The 22,598-nt window shown below is 33.7% G+C and overlaps 2 protein-coding genes and 1 long non-coding RNA gene across 3 annotated transcripts; 1 reads left to right on the forward strand and 2 right to left on the reverse strand.

Moving 5' to 3' along the window:
• Nucleotides 1-5,395: 5,395 nt before the first annotated feature.
• LOC107905605 (uncharacterized) lies at nt 5,396-8,045 on the reverse strand. Its single transcript, XR_001686562.2, has 4 exons — nt 7,794-8,045; nt 7,489-7,681; nt 7,252-7,389; nt 5,396-5,678 (listed from the first exon to the last, which is right to left on the reverse strand). It is a non-coding gene; the product is annotated as an uncharacterized lncRNA (long non-coding RNA).
• A 6,644-nt stretch (nt 8,046-14,689) lies between these two features.
• On the forward strand, nt 14,690-16,530 carry LOC107905606 (probable isoaspartyl peptidase/L-asparaginase 2). Its single transcript, XM_016832302.2, has 4 exons — nt 14,690-14,953; nt 15,252-15,485; nt 15,661-15,747; nt 15,875-16,530. The coding sequence occupies exons 1-4, from the start codon at nt 14,792-14,794 to the stop codon at nt 16,361-16,363; spliced, it is 972 nt and encodes a 323-aa protein (XP_016687791.1). The 5' UTR covers nt 14,690-14,791; the 3' UTR covers nt 16,364-16,530.
• Nucleotides 16,531-17,180: 650 nt separating this feature from the next.
• Nucleotides 17,181-18,803, reverse strand: LOC107905607 (probable carbohydrate esterase At4g34215). Its single transcript, XM_016832303.2, has 2 exons — nt 18,072-18,803; nt 17,181-17,578 (listed from the first exon to the last, which is right to left on the reverse strand). The coding sequence occupies exons 1-2, from the start codon at nt 18,669-18,671 to the stop codon at nt 17,285-17,287; spliced, it is 894 nt and encodes a 297-aa protein (XP_016687792.1). The 5' UTR covers nt 18,672-18,803; the 3' UTR covers nt 17,181-17,284.
• Between the last annotated feature and the right edge of the window lie 3,795 nt (nt 18,804-22,598).

Raw genomic sequence — 22,598 nt, forward strand, 5'->3', positions numbered from 1 at the left:
TGGTTATGTAAACTGATCATCTCCTTTCTTCGAAGCCATTGACATTGACTCATCACACATACCCCCTGCCATTTGCCTGCCTAAAAGATTATGTTTCATTTCCAGGCCATTGCATATTTGTGATAGTGGGGCTAACTCTGCACACCACAGGCATTCATTTATTCTACTTTCCCTTGCCAATAAATAAATGAAGATCAAAGTCTGAAATTTAATAGGAAAATGGAACTGTGCTAAAGGAAAAGTTTAAAAAGTATTAGTGAGCAAAGCAGTGGAGAATCAAGATTGACAAAGTAATTTTTTCAAGTCTGGCAACTTCAAAAAAAAGAATAAAAGAAAGGAGCAAATTGTGGTTAGACATTGTTAATTCCGATAATATTTATTGGCCCTGTGATTTGGTTCTGAGAAAAACAGAGGCATCCACCCCTTCTAATAATAAAACAAACGGACTTTCTCCATAAGGCTTAGAAAAATTGGATTCTGACATGGACGGCCTTTAGAACACTGGAGGAAACTGCAAATCTGCAAGCACATGCAAGCAACATCTACTGCTGTTATCAGTCCAGTAAAAGGGCCTTTGTCAATTGTAGGTTTGGCCCTCTGTTTGTTGCAATTAATATTTGCCACTGTTTCATTGTTAAGTCAATAATTGACTATGTAGGTCGATTATATTATAGAACAGAACACACTGTTAAAGTGAACGGCTCATTCATTATTTCGTTATTTTGCATAAATTATTGTAAAACAAAGGTGATTCAAACCAGCTAGCATTAGTGTGTCGACACAGATACGGTTGAAATTGGGAGACCTCGAAACTTTAGCCAAAAAAATTATACAATGAAGTAATGTGGCAAAAATGACTGATATAACACCCATTAAGCCTCACCATATAGACAGAGAGGGACCCTTAATATCGATGGAGGAGGCCCACACTGGGGATATAAGATTGTACATTAATTTCAGCTTGATGGAACCCTCTCGGCCTCAGGGGATACACATTCCATGCGTGACTCGTATTATAATTTTGATTCTGTAGGCCGAAAATGGTGAAATAAAGTTGGTAAATAGCGTGGTATATTAAAAATTAACTTGATTTTAATCTTTTGTATCATATTTTTTTTCTATTCACATCCCCTTAATATAAAAAAATATTTTAAATTTTTTTTATTGAGTTTTAGTTTAATTGATATCGGTATTGTTGTCAATATAAGAGTACATGGATTCGAGTGCATTAAAGCGTGTTATTCTCTTATTTCAGAATTGGGGAGGGACAATGAATAGTTCTAAGCATTGTATCAGAAAACAAAGATTAAAAATCGTGATGTTACGACAAAAAGTATGTTAAAAAAATATATTTTAAAAAATTAAATCATGCATGTTGATAATTGGGCCCGGCCGAACCCTTTGTAGTTGATGTAAAGTTTTTTATAGATATTCTCCTTAGCCAAGCCCAAACCTTGAAAGGGTGGGGGTGTATCTTCTCCATTGATAAAAGAGGGTATGTTCACTGCATGTATTATTAAATTAAGTTTTTATATACATGAATCAGTTTTTGTTAACGCAATTTCCAATATTGGAGGTCTGATTTCTTTAATAAACAATGAACCCTTTTTATTTAAATTCTGAATTTCCCTTCTGCAGATCTTGAATAATTTAAAACTAGTTTATTGATGTTAAGGAAAAAAGACAACGTATCAAACACTTAGGCTAAAAGAACCCAAGAAGAAGTATTGTTATATAAGATGTGAAGAAGGCTAAAAAAACACTTTAGAAAAAGAATAAATCCTATTTCTACCATATTCCTCAATAAACGTAAAATGGTTTTAATGACATGTGAAAAATAGAATAAAATTAAAGTTTTACAGGTATAGATGAAAATCTTCCTATCACAAGTAATGGTGAGATCAATAAGCAGATGTAGCACAAATGTTAGCTCCCTTTTGTTGGGATGATTCCATGCAAACCAATCCTCATCATCAAATGCCAACCGGAGGAGCTCTCTTCACAATCATTCCGAAACAACACTTCCACTCACCAACTTTCCTCCATATGAAATTAAAAGAAAAAATAATTTCGGAACCAATTTCCTCTTTTAAGATGCTATACTGCTTAACTTTTTAGCCAAAACCATTTTGATCCACCAATTTAACATCCACATGGGGTCGTCTGCAGAATACACAGCAAACCCTACCATTTGTTACAGCCAGCTCAGCCAAGAGATGGGACATGTTTACATTTGATTGCCAGTTGGCCAGAAGATAACTGATTAGTATAATTGTTAAGAAGGGTTGATATCAGTTGTCTAAGACTTGGTTTTGGTCTTCAAATTTTGGTGATTGTGTGGCAGCTTGTTAAAGGTTGGAAGACCACATCATGCAATGTGACTAATGAAATGATTAGTACAAAGGGGAAGAAAGTAGAGCTTGCTATTGACTGGAGTGTGAAAGTCGAGAGATGAATGAAGTGTTGAAACGAAATTAGTAGGAAGAGAAGAGAGTAATGGCAGATGGGATGGAGCCATCCCAAAGTTTAAATGTACACAAGCGAGAGATGTGGAGATCCCGAGTGAAAAGCCACCCGTGACGCGAATCTATTGGAGCGCACAACCCTCTGTCCTTTCTTACTTTCTATTGTGGGCTATGTATTATGAGGTGAAAAAAGCAGCCACAGAAACAAAGTATCTTCAAGATTCCGTGAATTGTGGTGAAGTGTTGGATACCCATCAAATTCTCAAAATTCATCTTTTTGACCGCTTTACTGTCCTTGTCTGCGAGTTGTTTAATCAGTCCTTACGATTAATGATTGAATACAATTTTTATTAATTGAAGTTTTAAAATTATTAATTGCTAACTAAATTGTATTTCGTTAGGGCAGTTTGAAAGGTCTCATTTGCGAGTAAATTTTCACATGAAAATATTTTAAAGATGTCACTTATTCATTGCCACGCTACACCACACCATATCATTCTATAGTGTCACCCTATCTAAAATCTTTAATATCAAACCACTTGATCACTTATTATTGGTTCACTAATAGTGACCTCACACGTGACACCTCGGCAAAGAGATGACATATAAATAAGGATCAAGGCCTAAGGTCGAAGACAAGCAACTTACATCTCCTCTTCTACTATCTCACTCCTAGCTCCACCTTCTCCTTCTTACTATGTGACTATCTTATTAGATTGCTCTACGTCTTAATCTAAAGGAGGTGAATCATCCATCTCCATTACCAATCATTCCTTATATCAAAATATCAAGATAATTTCAATAACCAAAATAGCAATCAAATATTAAATTTCAATTAACCCAACGAAATAAATTAACAAGTAATATTTTTAAAAAAATTGTTTTCATTAATCAAACTAATTTTTTTTATGATTAACCAATTAATCAAACTTATCAGCTAATTCAATTAAAACCAAATCCCATCATATTGGAGGTTTTGTGGAACGAATATGGCAACCCTATCTTTCTGAAATTTATGAACATCTCTTTGATAAGAGGAATTAGCCCCCGACAGAAAATGGAAAAAGAAAAATATAACGTATAAGATTAAGCCACCCGAATCTTATTTATGGTAGGGAAAATTGTGATTGAGTACGGAGAGGCAAATATTAGGAGTACATGAATTTTTTAAGTACAAATCACTATCAAACTTTAACACTTGTGTTGGCCAGCAGTCTACCACTACGTTTGTCTGTTACTTTTCCTTTTCCATTTGAATTCATTTAATTCGTTGAATAAGCATCTTCCTCCCCGCAATAGCCACGTTTGGTGCCTCTGCGTCGCCTCATCACGCAATAAAATGACCTTTTGCATTTCCCCAAACACCATGTCTTTCACACATCTACACAAATCACACAGTTAGAAAAGCAATTTAATTTAGGAATGTCTTTAATTGATGATCAAAGCTTGTTTGCAAAATTTATCAATTGGATTATAGGTAAATTAGTATCAATTTTAGGTTTAATCTTTGTACAATCTTTACCTATTCTCTTTATTAAAAGAAGAAGAAGAATGGTTTAAAATTTAGACAATTACATAAATATATTTATAAAAACACAATTATATTGTCGACCCTTGATGAAGTTAAAATATATATAATAAAAGCAATACGAGGTTAGAGATGTAAAATTATTTAAGCTAAAAGTAACCTTTTAAATAATTCATTTATCATCATGTGTGTAGCTTAATGTGCTTAATTGTATATATTTTGGAGGGAGAGGGACCTACTCTACAAGATTCAGAATTGAAAGGATAAAAGGAACAACTGAATGGAGACAATTAAGAATGCTATTATTTGCAGATAGAGTTTTAGTTCGGTTGGTATGGGTATTAGAGGATGTGAGTTCGAGTCCGTTGAAACGTGTTATCTTTCTATTTACGAATTAGGGAGGGGCTATAGATAATTTTAGCTATTGTGCCGAAAAAATTAGATATGACCAGAATCTATAACAAAATTTACCAACAAATGGAATTTTAATGATCTAACAACAATTTCTCTATAAAAACAACTTTTATTTTCAAAAGCTTTACCAACAAATGGAATTTTAAATATTAATAGATTTATAAACTTTAGAAAAAGCTAGAAGTTACAGACAATCTCTATCATTTATTTTTCAAATGATAATTAAATAGTCTATTTATCTAATTTAATAAATAAAAATGTGGTGAGGGTGATTTTATAGTTTCAAAAATAAAATACAGACTATCATCTAACACAATCCATATTGAGAGTCCATGGGCATTGCCATAATGACACCTGCCCAGAGAGGGAATGGGGATTTGGTGAACTGGGATAATGGGTTCATTTTAGATTCGATACCTAACATTTTTTTGATTATGCAATCAGGTCTCTATTTGAATCATTTAGCATGTTCAATTAGGTCCATATCTTTAATTAATTAATTAAAATTTTTTACTAAATTTAGACCAAAATAAGTTATATTTGCTCATAATAATAAAATATTATGTTTGAATAAAATTTATTAATTATTTATAATGTTAATCATTTAAACAAGATTTTATTAATTTAATAATTTAAAACTATATTTACAAATTTAAAAGATAATAACTTGAATTTTTTTAATTAGAATTACATATTTATATATTAATGTTATATCATTAGAGGTTCTAATTGTATTTGTTCATTTTGACATAATGGTTAAAACTATCCATAGCCTCTCTTCAACCTATAAATAGGAGGATAATGCGTTTCAGCGCACTCAAACCCACATATTAACTCAATCGGCTTATGATATAATCAAGTTGTGTACGGAGAAAATTATCAAATTTAATTGATATATTCCAATAACTCTCCGCTTTAAGCTAAGGGTCTGTTTGATTGGTAGTAAAATGTTTTCCGTAAAATTATCAAATGTTACCAACACAAAAAATAAAGACGAGATAATAAAAATTATTGAAAAAGAAAAGCAAAACAGTAATCCATAGCACAACAAGAAACTAGTTATATTGTTGTTCTCTTTTTTCTATCCAAACCCAAAACAAAACATCAAAACCGCATTTAGTATTGCCAAAGTCTTTTATGGTTCCATCTAAGATTTGCAATAAATGAATTTGAAACTACTTAGGACCAATGTCTTTGAGAGCACAGATCTGCTCTTCCCCCATTGCAGACATAACAGGCACAACCAGGTCTTTCCCCTCAGCAAAACCATCCTTGATTTGCAATCACACCAAAACACATGAATGTAAAATTATATAACTACCATCTTCATGATATGTAATTTGGAACCAACATTTTCATGTTTGGATATATGGACATCACATCAGGCACCAGTCGCAAGAGATATTAGTAAAATGCAACTCATATTTTCATGTTTAGAATGTATTTGTCATGTATATATAGACATTTGCATCAGGTACAAGTCGTGTGAGTTAAGATAATGTATAACAACCTAGTAAAATTATAGCAGCACATATATAAAAGAACAATACAGTTCAGCTAGTACAACATGAGAAAAATGACTATATTTCCCTAAAAGAATATGGGGTTCAATAAGGTTCCCCGCATCATACGGCCAGGAAATTATAGAAGAAAAAGACAGAAATCGATCAAATATAAACCTCTCATTCACAATTTTAACTGCACTCCTCCTTCTGTAGAAGAAAGAGGCTGCAAACTTGCTTTTAGAACTTTTGACAGAGGTATTGTCCACTTAGGCTGCAAACTGGATTATATCATTTAGGGGTTATATCATTTGGTATAATTTGTTTAATCCTTTCCTTTAAAACTTCCATACATTCTAATGGATAACCTTAGCCACTTCGAAATATGTGCTCCATTCTTTTCATCTTGATCACAAAAAACCATTTCCATTTAAATATGCATTAAAAAGAAAGGGGATAATTACTATCATTTTCTTAATGTTATTAAGAACATTACCTCAAATGCAGCAAAATATCACAAGCCATATTTTAGTTAAATAAATATATGGCGTCAGACTGTTATACTGCTGAACTTTGGTACGAAAACATCTAATAGAAGACTCTAAGGAAGTGCAGCTACTAGCTAATAGTAACATCTGCACATTTCTAGGGGCATTGCTTCACATATTTATACAAGTTTAATGCTTTGGTACAATCAAGTAGAGCTGACAAAATTCTTCAGAAAAAGAAATAGGGAATTTTCAGAAGCTCAAGATTTGTTTTACTTGCCCTGTACAACTCATCCTAGCCAAAAAATGCACAAAGCAAAAGTAGAAAACAGTTCTAGACTTAACCCAAACCCAACTGGTTATCATATGATATGCATTTAGTGAATATGCCTATGAATCTCACTATAGGCAATGCAATAAACCATCAATGAATACTCTGTTTCATATAAAAGATTACCCTAGTCCACATCTTATCCTATCCATCTACGTTTTGGGGAAGAGCTTTGCTCTCTTCCATATTTGCTCACCTAGCAGACAAATAGTGAACTATCACAAGTCCATGGCATCACTGGTAATTTGAGCAAGGGATTAGACATTGGCCACAAAGATGTTCCCTTGTATATTCATTTGATAGTAAGTTGTGTGATTTATCAAAAACAAAAGTAAGTTGTGTGATGTTAGCATTTTATATTCAGAAGCTTGTGTAATAGCTAAAACCAAATCCAAAATGATTACCTAGTAAGATGATGGCAGAATTTAACAATCACAATTGAAGGGTTAGGGGAGTTTAAAGAGAAACTCAGTAATCTATTTTTTATCTCTCTAAATCAGGGCTACTTCAAATCTTTTCATACCTCATGTGTCATGCTATGAACTGGAGCATCTGCATCTCCGCCAATATTTTTAGCAAAACCTTCATATGACTGAACCCCCGGCAGAGATCCAGGCAGCTGTTGAAGGAAATTACTGCATCCATCACCATTGCCATCTTTCTGCCAAAAGAAAAAAAGATTGAAACATGCATATTTTATCTCCTAATATACACGGTACTATTTCCAGATTAGATGGGGAAGACAGAAATCAATTATTACCTGAGGACCAAAGTTTTTACATTCTTTGTCCTTAGAAGAAAGATCAAATCTATCAGAGTAAAACTTTTGAAATCCATCAGATATCCCTTGAGCAGAACCTTGGTCATCTTCAATCTTCAATCTTCAACAACTTTTGAAATCCATCAGATATCCCTTAAGCCAAGACCCGGCGAAGAATTCATGGTAAATTTGCCTGAGAAAGAGAGAAAGAGAGGAAACAAAACAGAATATGCTGAGAAGAGAAGATGAAGAACAGAAGAAGAAAAAGGAATGAAGAATGGAAGAAGAAGAAGAAGGAGCCTTACCTGGATTAAGGAGGAACCGGAAGAAGTCCTTGACCAAATTGATTTGCAACACAAGGGGAAGGGAGAAGGGAAGGGGAAGGGAAAGGTTAAAGGGGAGAAGAAGGCGTCATTTTTCGGAAAATGTCTTACCGAGTTTAAAAGCGTAAGACATTTTCCTCAAATTTGTAAGAGGTTTTCCCGTGTTGCGGAATTGGTTTTACAAAAGGAAAATATTTTCCTGCTATCAAACACTGGAAAACCTATAAAACCAATTCCGGAATTGGTTTTCCCCCTATCAAACACAGCCTAAATATTGTATAATGATTGGAGTTATAATATAGCTATATTATTATCTTTTACCTTTTTAGAATTTTATAATTCTTGAAATCAAACGTCACCTTAATTTTTTTTTCAAATTTAATTTGTGAAGCACTCATTTTAATAACATGAATCAATATATTTTACCGATTTAACATTAATTTGCTAGAAGTAGGTTTAATTTCAAGAGCTATACCAACCAATAAACTGAAGTTTAAGTTTTAATAATTATGATCTCAAACAATGAGAGCCTAATCTGAATGGCTAAAGTCATGGCTTAATGAAACCAAGCTTAAGAATAATTGGACATTGCAGCAAAACGCAGGCATCTCCTAGTAAATTACAGCTGTCCTCTCGGAATAGGTGCAGAAGTAGAACAATGTTATTTGTAGAGAAAATCAGTAAAGAAAGGAAGGGGCAGGGTTGAGGAGTGAATGGAGACAAACATCCAGCAAACTTTGAGTGTGCTTTGAGTCACCCAACAGCTTTTACTGCAAAATGCAGTGCCACCAGGCCAGGCCAGGGTTCTCCAATTTTACGCCGTAGCTTCGATGTGCATTCTACTTTTAAAACCAAAGCATCAATTTCTATAACTGTAACCATTTACGTACAATCTATGAATATACTCCATGCAACCTTAACTCCATTATTAGATTATGATGAAGATTTTCTATGTATTTTGGTATTAGAAATTAATCTCCAGTCAGACACAGGGGTCCCCAGCCTTTTGTTCATATTTTTTTATTGCCCGCCGCCTGTGCTCAGCTACCCTCTATCTAACTTTTGGCATTCATTATAATTAATCAACATTAGGCACTGCGCAAAACTATGAAAATCTTTTGGTGCGGAACTAAGTTATCAATATTTTAATGTAATTTTATCAATTTTATAATCTATATTTTATATTTTATATTTTATATTTTATATTTTTAAAAAATTAAATCAAAATTTTATATTTAAAAAATATAAAAATATAATTTTATTATTTACTAATATAAATTTTATATAAGATTTAAAGAGGTAAAAAATAAATTTCACGTTTTAGGGTACCGGCCCCTATCAACCCTCCCCCAGTTAGCACCAAAGTCAAACTGGATTAGTTTTCTAAATATAAGGTAAAATTCTTCTAAGGAATTCTTTTTAGTTAATAAGACTTAAACTTAATATATTACTTAAGAATTATCTAACTTTTTATCGTTTGATTTATTAAGACTTGTTCTAGAGTCAAGTAGTCTGTCCAATTAAGTATGTTTGTCTCAACTTACCAAGTTTAGATAAAGATTTTTTCACTTCGGGGCAAGCCGACCCGAACTCAATTTAAAAAAAAAAGTTTTAAATTAAAATTTAATTATAAAATATATAAAATAACAATTAAAATATATTTTTAATATTTTATTAATTTTTAATAATAAAACACGGCCTAACCCAAAAACAGACCTAAAGTTAAAAAATATTTTAAAATCTGACATCAACCCGATTTGATCGGATCTGACCCTATCTATGAATATTTCTAAATTCAACAAACATTAATCTTGTTTTCATAATTTTTTTAAAGAATCTTATTTTCGTTATTTAATCATTAAATTAATGAAACTTTAATATTTATTTAATCCATCCTACCAAATAGAGCTTATAAGTTTTAAAACCTAAAACCAGGGCTTCTTGTTGGCAGACTTCAAAATCAGAGTTGCACAATCTGCACGCCCGTAAGAAAGCCTAATAATGGCCATGCCCTTTCTATCCTTCCTCTTTTCTTTAAAGGGATTGTATGTAGTTATCCTTAAATTTGTCTAAAAAGTATTTAATTAGTATTTAATTGCTATTTGAATATGTATTTCATCATACATATGTCCCAATTTGTTAGTAACCTTAAAATTTTAAGGGCTAACATATTGTTTGCCCCCTAAAATTGTCCAAAAGTATTAAATTGGTATATGAGTTTGTCTAAAAAATTATACTTTTTAAAATGAATTTATATTTTTTAAAAAGATTTCTAACTTTTAATTTATGTATGCCACATGTTATATTGAGAGGTTATCATATGTTACTATAAGATTGGTCATTAACGCCACATCAATACAAACTAACGGTGTTAGTACATAGGTGCCAATATGAATGCTGGAATACAAGTTTAAATACCAACTAGGTAAAAAAAAATTAAATACCAACTAAATACTTTTGAATAAGTTCAAAAGACAATTTATTTATTAACCCTTTACTTTTATCTCTGATAAAAAAATCAAAATTGTATACATATCTTAGTTAAATATATTATACATGTTCAACATGATTCAAATTAGGAAAAAACAACATTATTCAGCATGCAAAAATCCAAAACCAACTTTGAAATGTTTAATACATTGTCTCTCCTGCTTTTATTTATTTATTTATTACTTTTCTTTACAATTTTGTGTTCTGTTCTGTTTAGGTGTTGTTTTAGTAAATTGTTTATTATGTTGTCGTATTTACTTCAAATACAATGACGTCTACTTAATTAATTCGTGCATGATTGTACAGGCATACAATAGTGTTTCAATAAGTCTGTATTTTTTTATTCGAGTTAAAAATTATATATATTTTAGGTATAAGAATTTTTTCGCCCTTCAACTTTACAACAAATATCATTTTAACTTTTTATTTAATTATTCGCTCTTACATTGATTGTTAAATAATCTTAAAATAGAAAAATAAACATTTTGGGATAGGATGAATCACTAGAAAAGGTCCAAGTGACTTGTTATACCTGGATATGGTGAATCATTGTTAGCCACCACTAGTAGGCTTCCTCTTTAAGCAATGAAACCGTGTATATGCCACGCTCGGGCGGTGTATACTCCAACTGATCTAATAGTCACTCTATTGTTTCTAGGCAATTCTCAGCAATTTCGGGTTCTGTACTCTGACTGATCTAATAGTCACTCTACTGTTTCTAGGCAATACTCAGCAATTTCGGGTTCTGTGCCTTTCATAACTTTAACTTCAGTGGTATCATACTCTCTGGCTATTTAATTGGAGCTTTTCGGGCTCCAATCGAGGAAGCGGATTGGGGTGCAACTCTGACAGCCCTATGCAGAACATCCATGATAGTATGTTAAGAGTGCTTCATCTCATTGACCTTCACGTCACGGTCTCACAGTTCTAGATGTATGTCGCGCACTTGGTTGATCATTATCAAGCATCGTATGTTCATTCTCGTCTCCTTTCTCTACTCGAGAAGCTCTCAACTCTATTTTATCACTTATCTCATTTTTCAATTCGTCAGACATCCTTTAACTATAGTAAAACAAGCAATAACATAATTAACATCCAAACTTAGCTCAGACTTAATATTGACAATGTCGTGTATTTATTTTAGACTCAATTTTAATGCTCAATTTAGTTCAATAATCAAGTAAACTCTAGTTTTAATGCCAATAAATGTGACACTCCACATCCAACCTGATAGCCAAATCTAAATATGTGACATTACATTGTTGGAGAAACTTAGATTAATTCACCCTCAATTAGCAAATAATGTGGCATTCAAGAAATTCGATTCTTATACATACTTATTATACACACACATATAATTTAATTAATTGTCAATCAATTGTCTTATTAGCATTCTAGAGTTGTATGAGGTTAAAAGCATAGTTAGAATTTGAATCCAAACTCATTTACCCAAAATCTATTGAGGGTCTCGAGACATAACCTTCATGTCTCGAGACATTATAAATTTTATTTCTCATTTGATGTTGAAGTGTCTCAATACATTAGAGTTTATGTCTCGAGACTAAATCCTTCCTGTCCCAAGACTAATCTCGAGAAATACCTTCTATGTTTTCTTAATTTAGTTTTGATGTTTAGATGTTTCAAGACAGTAGATTATTGTATCGAGACCTAGAACAAGGTAAAACTATTTTAGCTTCAATGTGCCACTGCCTAAAGACATAGGCCACTTTGTCTCAAGACCTATGTGAGTTTGTCTCGAGACTTGCTTGGTAAGTTTCGAGACTTTACATAATGAGATGCAATAAATGGTAAATTTTGTTATTGAGTTCTTGAGGTATATTCTTACTGTCTCGAGACTCAAAAGTAAAATGACCTAAAATATATGTTTGTATGTATTCAAACCTTAACTAAGACAAACTCAAACTTACCAAATTTCATCACTATCATATAATCATTATTTCAAATACCATTCTAACACATATTCAGTAAGTCACCACCTAACAAGGTAAATAGCGTAAAGAAACACATATAATAATGCATAACAATCTACGTAGTCAAGCATCAAAATCCATCATTTAAAACATCATGAGTCAAGTTATCAAAATATACCAAAACCACCAAGATATACATTAAACCATAACACTCAACCTAGATATATGTCATAATTATATACATACAAAACGAGCACAAATTTGGTCCGAGTTGAGCTGCTAAGTTCTGGATGCTTCTGGCTTGATCTACTAAATCTATACGAAACTTGTGTTGCAAAAATTTAGTTTAAAAATGGTTTTCTATCATAGTGAAAAATTAAAATTTTGAAAAAACAAGCTGGTTTGTAATATTTATAGCAATAAACTTTCTCGAAAAGTACTTGTGCTTAGTGTGAAACGGATCCTAAACGCTTCCAACTTTCAACTAGACAATCTTGTTCGCTATTCTCGTACTACAAATCACTTCGAGTATGGGCTTGAACAATCACTAATTAAACACAAAACCAAAAACAATCACTTTTAGTAGGAAAGTAATTCTCTCTCAATAGAAACCGATAGAATTGTTATTCTTATAAAATAGAATTTATACTTAAAAAATAAATTATCATTATTTTCGGGCAGAATAAAAATATTTGAAATTGTTTTATGAAGCTCATGTAAATAGCTCTACTAGTACTATCTATTTATAATGAGAGATAGGATAATTTGGTTGAATTAGTAAAATACAAAGAATATCCATTTAATAGAAAAACTAGTTTCCTAAGCTAACTAGAAGAAGGGGGTGGCACACCCTAATTAAGTATACTAGGGTTGTCGTCCCTCGTATGTATTATGAGGGGTTTTAGTTCTCTTATGTATTGGGTTCAATTATATACACTTCATAAACTTTAAACCTAACATTTTATAATTTAATCTAATCTAATGCACATTTTTTATTCCAAAAATAAATGTTATTTATTAATTTAATTTAATTAATAAATTAAATTTCTAATTAAATAATTTTCTCTCCCACTAATTAACCCATTAACTTGACTATTAATCCGTAACATTAACCAATGGTGGGATCCAACTGTTCACAATATGGTTGGCCACTGATCCTTCATTTATTGTGTAATGATTATTTTTGAGGACTTGACAATACATGGACCTATTCTGAGACTTCAATTAAACCTTCTTATTTACTTGTCAATGTATTTTTTTATAGAAATTAGCTTAATCGATTTATTTAATTAGTTCTATTTAATAATCTATCCTAAAATTTCATATTTTACTAACTTAATTTTAAAAAATTAGCCTAAAAGTTGATTTTTATTATACAGTTTAAAATCAAATCGTTACGAAAATGGTCTGAGGACAATCTTAGGGTGGGTTTGGATGGGCGATTGGGTGCAGTGCGGTGCGTTTAGCTTACTTTTTGTCTCACGCTACAGTATCACTACAGTATCTAATCTCATCTCCACCGCTGTTTTTACACTAACCGCAGGTAAACGCATCGCCCATCCAAACTCACCCTTACTATCCTAAAAATTCACGTGTCGGTTGGCTAACTATTCATGAGAGGTTATCAACCAAAGACAATGATTTCTTGGGGTTCGTAAGTTAATCTTGTTTGTGTGTTGTGCAATATAGAGGTGGAAATTAGGAAATAGGAACCACATCTTTTTTGAGAGGTGATATTGAATTTTATATTTTGATGATAGAAAAAATATAATTTTATTTTTTGAGTTGAAAGTACAAGTTTATCATATGTTAATTAAAAATTTTATAAATTATAAAAAAAGTTAAAGATGAAAATTTTCATTTTAGGTGTTGTTTGGCTTCGCCCTTGAACTTTAATTTAATGTATAATTGCATCCATAAAACTCTAATTACTATTATAAATTTAAAATTGATCTGAAATTCTACCGAAATTGAATTAACTAATTTACTAAATTAATCTATACTGATATAAATCTTTTAACCGCGTTTAATCTTAATCGACGTGGTAACCGACTAATACCAACTCAACGGGAAAACTAACAAAAATAAAATCAAATTTAATTATAATAAACTTGTAAAATAGGGATAAAAATTTAAAAACCATAGAAAAAATCTACTATTAAGGTTTTTTTAAATCGATAGTAATAAATAATTATTACTAAAAAAGTATTTATTTAATTTTTAAATTTTAAATAATGAAATTTGTAGTAAATAATACTATAGTGAGGCATAAGAGGCAAGTGGTGGACCGTAAATATTCCTTCAATTCTTTTCAAAAAAAATATTTAAGGAAGAAAGCGCGAGTCACCCCGCTGTGATTTTAATTTTACCGTGTAATAGGAAATGACAATGGTGTCCTCAGAGGAAGTGGGAGAGTACAACAGAAATGGAGATTTGACGAAGTCTATAAAAGCAGCCCAAAGGATCGAGTATTTTGTTCACGTAACAACTTCAACTAACGAAGAGGGCTTAAAGCGAGGCGCTAGGCGAGAGCGAGAGTGAGAGGCGGAAAAGGGAGGAATGGGAGCCTGGGCTATCGCTGTTCATGGTGGCGCTGGTGTCGACCCTAATCTCCCTAAGGAAAGACAAGACGAGGCTAAGAGACTCCTCACTCGTTGCCTTGATATTGGCATCTCTGCTCTCCGCTCTAATGTCCCCGCCATTGACGTCGTTGAACTTGTTGTATGTCCATTTTGCTTTCTTCCTTCCTTTCCTATCCTTCCCATTAACCAAATGCCAATGTCGTCAGAAACAACAATTTTAATCTTCCTTGCCTATTCATAATATAGTAACTAATAAGTAAAGATAACATCTTTTAATAATGAATATGCAGACATCATTGAAAACGCTCTGGAAACTTGATTCGTATCGTTGATTGTTCTTAATTTAGATCATTCGAATTTTAACTATTTTGGATACAATGGGGAGTTTTTATTTGGTTTTTCATTTTTTAATAAAAATTTGAAAATTGATTTGATAGGTGAGAGAACTGGAAACAGACCCGCTGTTCAACTCCGGGCGTGGGTCTGCTCTTACGGAGAAAGGAACAGTGGAAATGGAAGCCAGCATTATGGACGGGCCTAAAAGGAGATGCGGTGCCGTTTCTGGCTTAACCACGGTTAAGAACCCAATCTCCCTCGCCCGACTCGTCATGGAGAAATCACCGCATTCTTATTTGACCACCCCGGGAGCCGAAGAGTTTGCCAAGAAACAGGTTTGTTCTTTTACCTGTTTAAAACCTTCATTGTCTTGGATCTTTGATTCTGCTTTCATGGACCCACACGTGATGTGAGAGTTTATAATCTTCAGTTACGTAAGGCTCTTTGTTTCCTTTTTTTTTTAATAAAATAAAATTTGAATTTAATGTAATGGCTTGTACTTTTGTTCAGGGCGTGGAGATGGTGGACAATGATTACTTCATCACAGAAGATAACGTGGGGATGCTTAAGTTGGCTAAAGAAGCAAACTCAATCCTGGTACGTTCGATTTTGATCTACTTTTACCTGAAACGACATTGATTAATTTGATTGATGCAGCCGCGCGCTAATCACCTGGTGGGGGATTATCCATGCCTAACCTTTTCTAGTTTTGAAATTTGAGCAGTTTGATTACCGTATCCCGACAGTTGGCACCTGCGGTGCAGCTGTGGACAGCCATTTGCAGATGAACGGGCTCCCGATCAGCGTCTACGCACCGGAGACAGTTGGGTGTGTGGTGGTTGACAAGGAGGGTCGGTGCGCTGCAGGCACTTCAACTGGTGGGCTCATGAACAAGATGTCAGGAAGGATCGGTGACTCGCCCATTATAGGTGCAGGAACCTACGCATGTGAGTTGTGCGGGGTATCGTGCACAGGGGAAGGAGAAGCAATCATCCGAAGCACCCTGGCAAGGGATGTAGCTGCGGTTATGGAGTACAAAGGGTTGAATCTTCATGAGGCAGTGGATTATGTGATAAAGAACAGGTTGGACGAAGGTAAAGCAGGGCTAATTGCTGTGTCGAAGAATGGTGAGGTGGCTTGTGGGTTTAACACCACTGGGATGTTTAGGGGCTGCGACACCGAGGGTGGGTTTATGGAGGTTGGTGTCTGGTAAAATAAAATGTTATTATTAGGATTGCATTACAATTTTTTCTTGTGGTGTTCCCCCAAGAGGGTTTGCTTTTTTCGTGATTTCAGACATGTGCTTCATCCACCTGGTTTTGTTTTTGGGTTTCATCCATGTAATTGAGATGTCGAATAAATATTTAGCATCTTCAAATCTTTGATTTTGTAATTTCCGGTAACCATCTATCCTACAACTTCTGTTTTAGTTGGTTTTAGACTAAAAGTTTCAAATGGGAAATGGAATTTAAACTTATGTGATATCGCAGATACTAAAATTTATAGTCTCATAAGTGAAATCTGCAAGACTACAAATTATGTGTATACCAACAGCAATCATGGTGTGGCCCCTAACAAAACCCCAGTTCGACATATTGGAACACCGTAGTCACTGATGCTACATCGGATACAGCACAGCGGCTAAAAATACCATATTTGCTATCCTGGAAGCAGCAGGGGTTATCCTCTAAAACTAAAAAAGACCAGTTGTGTGACACAATTTGGCACCCTGAGAAAATTACTTTGAGCTTGAGAAGGAGCATTTCCCATGGACTAACTATTTTATTATTATTACTTTTTTAACATGCAATGCTTACCAGGAAAAAGGAAAATATAATTCCACCTGCATCAACTTCCCTTTATTTAAGTGGATTTAATTGACCTTCTCATCAAGGGGTTAGACGAAACCTAACTTGGTATATAAGTCGAGTGGTTTTGAGTAACGTTGGCAAAGTTTCAACCAAAAGTTGAACTGGAATTGACTTGTTATTCACATCGTAATACCACTGCTAGTCTTGAAGTTAGAATCATTTTAATCATCAAATCTTTCAATTTTGTTTTATATAAAAAAAATTTTAAACTCTTATACCTATGAGAAACACTCCAATATTTAAAACCCTCTCTCTACACATACCTATGAGAAAGTGAGAATGATCCAGAGAAATTGAGCAGTTATTACAAAGAAAGGAACAAAATTAGAACAAGGGGTTGGGACATTGTTACTTTGCAACGACCTGGGCTTGAACCGAAGGTATGCATCAGCCAACATCTCCCCGAGTCTCACTTGGGCTTGAGTGGTAAGATGTAGGTCATCTGGTTCCAATGGTAGTCCCTTGGCGTCCACGCATTTCACATTTGGCAGGCCTATATTTAACTGGGCTTCTCTCACTTCCTCAATATAAGGTCCCTCTCCTGATGCTAGAATCACCTACCAATTAAATTTACCATTATTTAGGGCTATTGAAAAAGAAAATTTCTTTGAAGAAAATTTTTGTTTGATTTGCTCAAATGATGATTTCAATGACAAAACCCAAAATGTTTTACACATTTAACATTGTAAACTGTTTTTACTTTCAAAAGTTTGGGCAAATAGTGATGATAAATAAATCAACATGTGCCTCCCAACTAGACTGTACAGTTGTAATCTTTTGACGCATTTGAATAATGGGTTTCTCTCCAGTAATCTAATCTGTCCATCTTTGTCAGCAAAGCTTAGTTCTTTAAACCTTAAATCTGAAATACTTGTTCTAGGACAAATGACAACTCATGATTCAATAGTAAGGTCCAGTTAAGTCAATTCGATTCCACCAAATTTGTGTAGATATTGAAAAGTCGTTTATATTCAGATGATTATGATCTATTCATGGTTTTAAAATAAAAACATATGAAGAATAAAAATCAATCAAACAAATGGTACGTACCTGGAATATTGGGAGCAAAGGTGCGTGCAGATCAGAACGTAAATCGTCGAAAAATGTCTTCAATCTACCTTTATACAATTCAACATCTTCTTCATTGACTGTATCGGCCTCGCCTTGATACCAAAGCATTGCTCTATAAACTCCTCCGCTCTGCTGCGCCATCTCAGCTCTCTTCACCAACTGCTCATAAAGAAACTCCCCTTTCTGCCATTGGCTTATGGTAGTCCCTCCAACCGCACAAGGCACCAACCCCACCACCCCAAAGTTGGGGTCCTTGGTCAGCACCGCATTGGCAAAAGACATCCCAGGTCCAACCCCATCTGTCTTCCTGGCGTCAATGTCAGCATGGATTGGCTCACGGGCTTTAACCCACGCCAGGTCCGCACTCAGCCGGAAGATGGAAGGGTTAGGTTGGCACTGTGGAGGAACAACACCGTCCCATGTCCCAATGCCGGTCGATGTTTCGTTGGCTACACCTCCACGACCGGCCATGTTGCTTTGTCCGGCCAGGATAATTATGTTCAATTTATGTTTAAGTAGATTTTGACATTCGATTGGTAAGGCGTGAGCCAGAAGAGCCAAGGCAATGAAGGAAAGCATCAGAGTGAGAGAGAGAGTTTGCGGCGTAGTGTGGCAAAAAGGAGGTTGATCTTTCCGTCTCTCAATCTATTTATGACTGAGGAAGCAGAACCATGTTCAAAGCAAAGATAATGGTTGGTTGCTTGGTTTAGGGTTTTCCTCTTGGTTTTCTTGTCTTTTATTCCAATGTTCCATGTTTGTCAACTGTGTCATTCATATGGGATTTGCATTTCTTACAAGGCTTGGATGTAAGTATGTCATTTTCATGATTTAAATATCTATGCTAATGATGTTTCACCAGTTACAAACACTAATTTATGTATGTCTTATTATACTAGAATGAGAATCACATGCTTGGTTTTATATTTAATATTTTCTTTTTGGGGATGACAGACTACCAATAGCTATTTATACTTTCTATAGAAGAGAGGTTGAAATGACTTCATCAAATTGTTTTGAAAATGTTGACCATAGGAGCAGTATGGGGCCATGCTACTCATCACTTTTCCATTTCCTTTTTAATTTCCAAATTGCTGCCAAAATTTATCTTTTATCCTAAAATGTTGGCATGGTTGTTGGGTTCTTCGACTTCAATTCAGTTTAATTTGATCTTTTTTTTGGAATCAAGGTATCTTCATATTTATTTTATAACTGGTGAAGAAAAATCCTTTCAAATTTATGTCCATTCATCTCAATAATTATTATATTTTACTCGTGATTAATTTCTTTTTCTTATATATAGTTATAAAAGAGAATCAAGTAATCTCACGATAAAACAGTGAGGCATTGGCAGCAAGTATTTGTATCTTTTCACTTAAAGAAGAAGAAGATATCATAGATTAACCAAAGAGCATATGAAATTAGTGGAAACTTTATTCTACAATGGCCGGTTGTGAAGAAGTCAGTGCTTTAAATCGTATAAGGAGTAAACAATATACCCGCAGTTGAATAGGGGCCGGGGTAGGGAACATTAACGCCTTGTACGCTCATCAGGGAGAAGTGGGGAAATGAGCTTTTCCTTTAATAGGCTCGCCTCCAACTATCTTCAGTGTCATGAAAAACTATACAAAATTGAAAGCTGAAGCATTGATTTCTGGATCAGTTGGCTGTGTAGATAATTCCCCACTGCAGCAGCTTGTACACGAAAAGTCCTCCTAAAGCATCTTGATACATTAGCTTCAATCATAATCTGGTAACATAGAATACTATAGCAGCTTGTACAGATTGTAAATGGCAAAAGAATTGACCTTCCCTTGAGAATAATAACAATGCTGTTTCAGCAATTGTAACTCCTAAATGATGCTTATACAGGTATCTTTTGCAAAAAAAATCTGAATGTTAATTCAATGGTTATAGGATATAAAATTCCTACTAAGATAACTAGAAGTTCCAATTAATAAAAACTTTAATGAACAAAAGGCCAAGCAAAAATTGCTGTTCAAGATTCCACTATGAATTCTATCCATATAGATTTTGATAGCCAACTCATTCATATAAGATCCAGTTGCATTTTATTCGAATTGAAAGAATAGCTAAAAAAATTTAACTTTACTTTTTTTTGTTTCCGAAGTAACTCTCATCTACTAGTAATAGTATCACGAGGACTAACTAGAAAGGATTTTTTTTTTCTCAATTTGGGTTTTACAAGCAAAATGGTGAATCTACTTTAAATCATGGAAAAAAAGATTAGGTATTATTTCTTATTTAAATATTAAAGAAAATCATCCTCACTGATTAAATAATTTGCATTTAGTTGTATTCCACTTATCGAGTGTAGTTTGAGTGAATAATTAACAGAATGAGTGGAGACAAATAACAAAATATATGTGGAAAAACAGTAAAAAGTAAAGTAGAAAACCTGGGTTAGATTTCTTAATGGTGCCCCATATCGCGAAAAACACAGTAGATATTGTGGAAAAAGAAGGCCAGTTTTAATGCAAAATCTAATAAAGATGTACTAAATTTAAAAATGATACAAACACGTTAGTTTTGTTATAGTGCTCGTTACCAATCCGGTCTTGACTCGCATTTTACATAATTCGTATTTTGAGTTTGCACATTTTTATGGAATCGCAAGATATGCGAATAGATTTGGGTTCACACTATTATGTAGGTGAACTCACATCTAAAAAACACGTACTAACTTTAAAGTAAGGTACGTGTTGGTATATACAGGAACCTACTTACGATGTCACGTCCATAAATAATGATTCTATCATATAAATATACAATTTAACCCTTTTGAAAAGCGTATACACTCTGAAATACTTAACAAATTTCATGGTGTATGTTTATACATTTTCAACGATATTTTTTGAAGAATAAAGTTGAATGGGCTAAGATATTTCTAGACTTTTATAAGACAAACTAAGTTTGGAAGCTTTTAAGCTTGTGATTCCATTTATTCTTTGATTCTTAAATTTGTACAAGTATTTTTTTTATGGAAAAAGTAAAAGGTTTCAACTTAGTAAAAGAGATGAAAATAAAGAGAGAAGAGAGAAGCAAATAAAAATTACTTGTTCAAAAATCTTTTTTCTCAAGGATTGATCTTGTACTAAATTTATGTAACAAATGTGTTTTTAAAAAAATAATGTAATAAATAAATCCTTATTTGAAATAGAAAGGAGTATTTTTTGGTAGAACCAATGAGAAGTCAAGTGCTTCACCTGTTCGATATTCGTGCACCATAGAACATAACATAACATAATATAAAGTAGCTCACTTGCATTAAGGAAGATCCTTCAATCAGCCAAGGTGATTGGGAGGTGTAGAGCCGACAACTATCACTACCCCTAAAAAGTATAATAGCTTTTATAGCTTTGCTCCTAGGGAATATTAAAATGTTTGAAATGTAACATCCTTAACCCATATCCATCATCGAAACAGGGTTACGAAGCATTATCGGAGTTTACGGAACAAATACAGTTAATTCATGGCATTTACTATTTATATCTGAAACCAATCATACTCAATCAAATTGTCCCTTAAATGGAACCTCGAGGCCCAATTTATGTGTTAGAAACAAATCGGGACTAAATTGGAAACTCAGAGAATTTTTCGTAAAATTTCAAAAATTTTCCTCGGTACAAGGGACAAACGCCTGTGCGGCCGGCCGTGTGAGCCACACGGCCAGAAGACACGCCCGTGTCTTAAGCCGTGTGGGCATTTGATATGAGGCACACGGTCGTATCCCAGCCCGTGTCTATACCTATGTAACTCTTTGACTTGGGTCACACGGCCAAGTCACACACCCGTGTGCTAGGCCATGTGTAAAAACCTAGGCATCCTGTTTCGAAATTTCAAGGTGCAATGGACACACAGCCAGACCACATAATGTGCCAGGCCGTGTGCCACACGTTGTAACACCTTTAACCCGTATCCGTCGCCGAATTGGGGTTACGAGGCATTACTGGACATATCACAATTCAAAACAAACATTTGTTACATTTATTGCTTCATAATTTAAACTCATCAAAACACTTATTACATTCGATTTTAAACTTAAAATTTCTATATTAATATCATAGGTATATTTAAGATTATTCATATATATATGTCGTTAGTACAAAACTTCGGTAAGGAAAAAAACTCGAACACACGATCGGAACTTGAAAAGAAAAAGAAGAAATAGGACAGGCTCCAAGGCGTGTATCAAGCCACTATCTTTAAGGTTATATTCGCCCCCACTTATCTTCAGTGTGCAAACGAGTTCCAAGCAAATTAACCTCGAGGATACAATGAAGCCAATGACTATTTGCGTTTTGCACTGACGAGAATAGTCCACTATGCACTGAGTAATGTATAACAAAAACTCAATTTCTACAAAGGATTTCTGTAGCAATACTTTATAGAATAATCTAATAATATTAGAAAATGAAGGAAGAGAAGAAATAATATTAGAATTTGTTGATATGATTTCCAAATGAAATCCCATTCCTATTTATAGGA

Source organism: Gossypium hirsutum, chromosome D05 (genome assembly GCF_007990345.1).
Source record: "Gossypium hirsutum isolate 1008001.06 chromosome D05, Gossypium_hirsutum_v2.1, whole genome shotgun sequence".
NCBI classification, from domain to species: domain Eukaryota; kingdom Viridiplantae; phylum Streptophyta; class Magnoliopsida; order Malvales; family Malvaceae; genus Gossypium; species Gossypium hirsutum.

Excerpts from the sequence above, each read along its gene's own strand:
- LOC107905606 (XM_016832302.2), top strand. The coding sequence starts at position 14,792 with ATGGGAGCCTGGGCTATCGCTGTTCATGGTGGCGCTGGTGTCGACCCT. Across the intron at positions 14,954-15,251 it reads TTGACGTCGTTGAACTTGTT|GTGAGAGAACTGGAAACAGA; the intron begins GTATGTCCATTT and ends TTGATTTGATAG. Across the intron at positions 15,748-15,874 it reads AAGAAGCAAACTCAATCCTG|TTTGATTACCGTATCCCGAC; the intron begins GTACGTTCGATT and ends AAATTTGAGCAG.
- LOC107905607 (XM_016832303.2), bottom strand. The coding sequence starts at position 18,671 with ATGCTTTCCTTCATTGCCTTGGCTCTTCTGGCTCACGCCTTACCAATC. Across the intron at positions 17,579-18,071 it reads CTTTGCTCCCAATATTCCAG|GTGATTCTAGCATCAGGAGA; the intron begins GTACGTACCATT and ends TTTAATTGGTAG.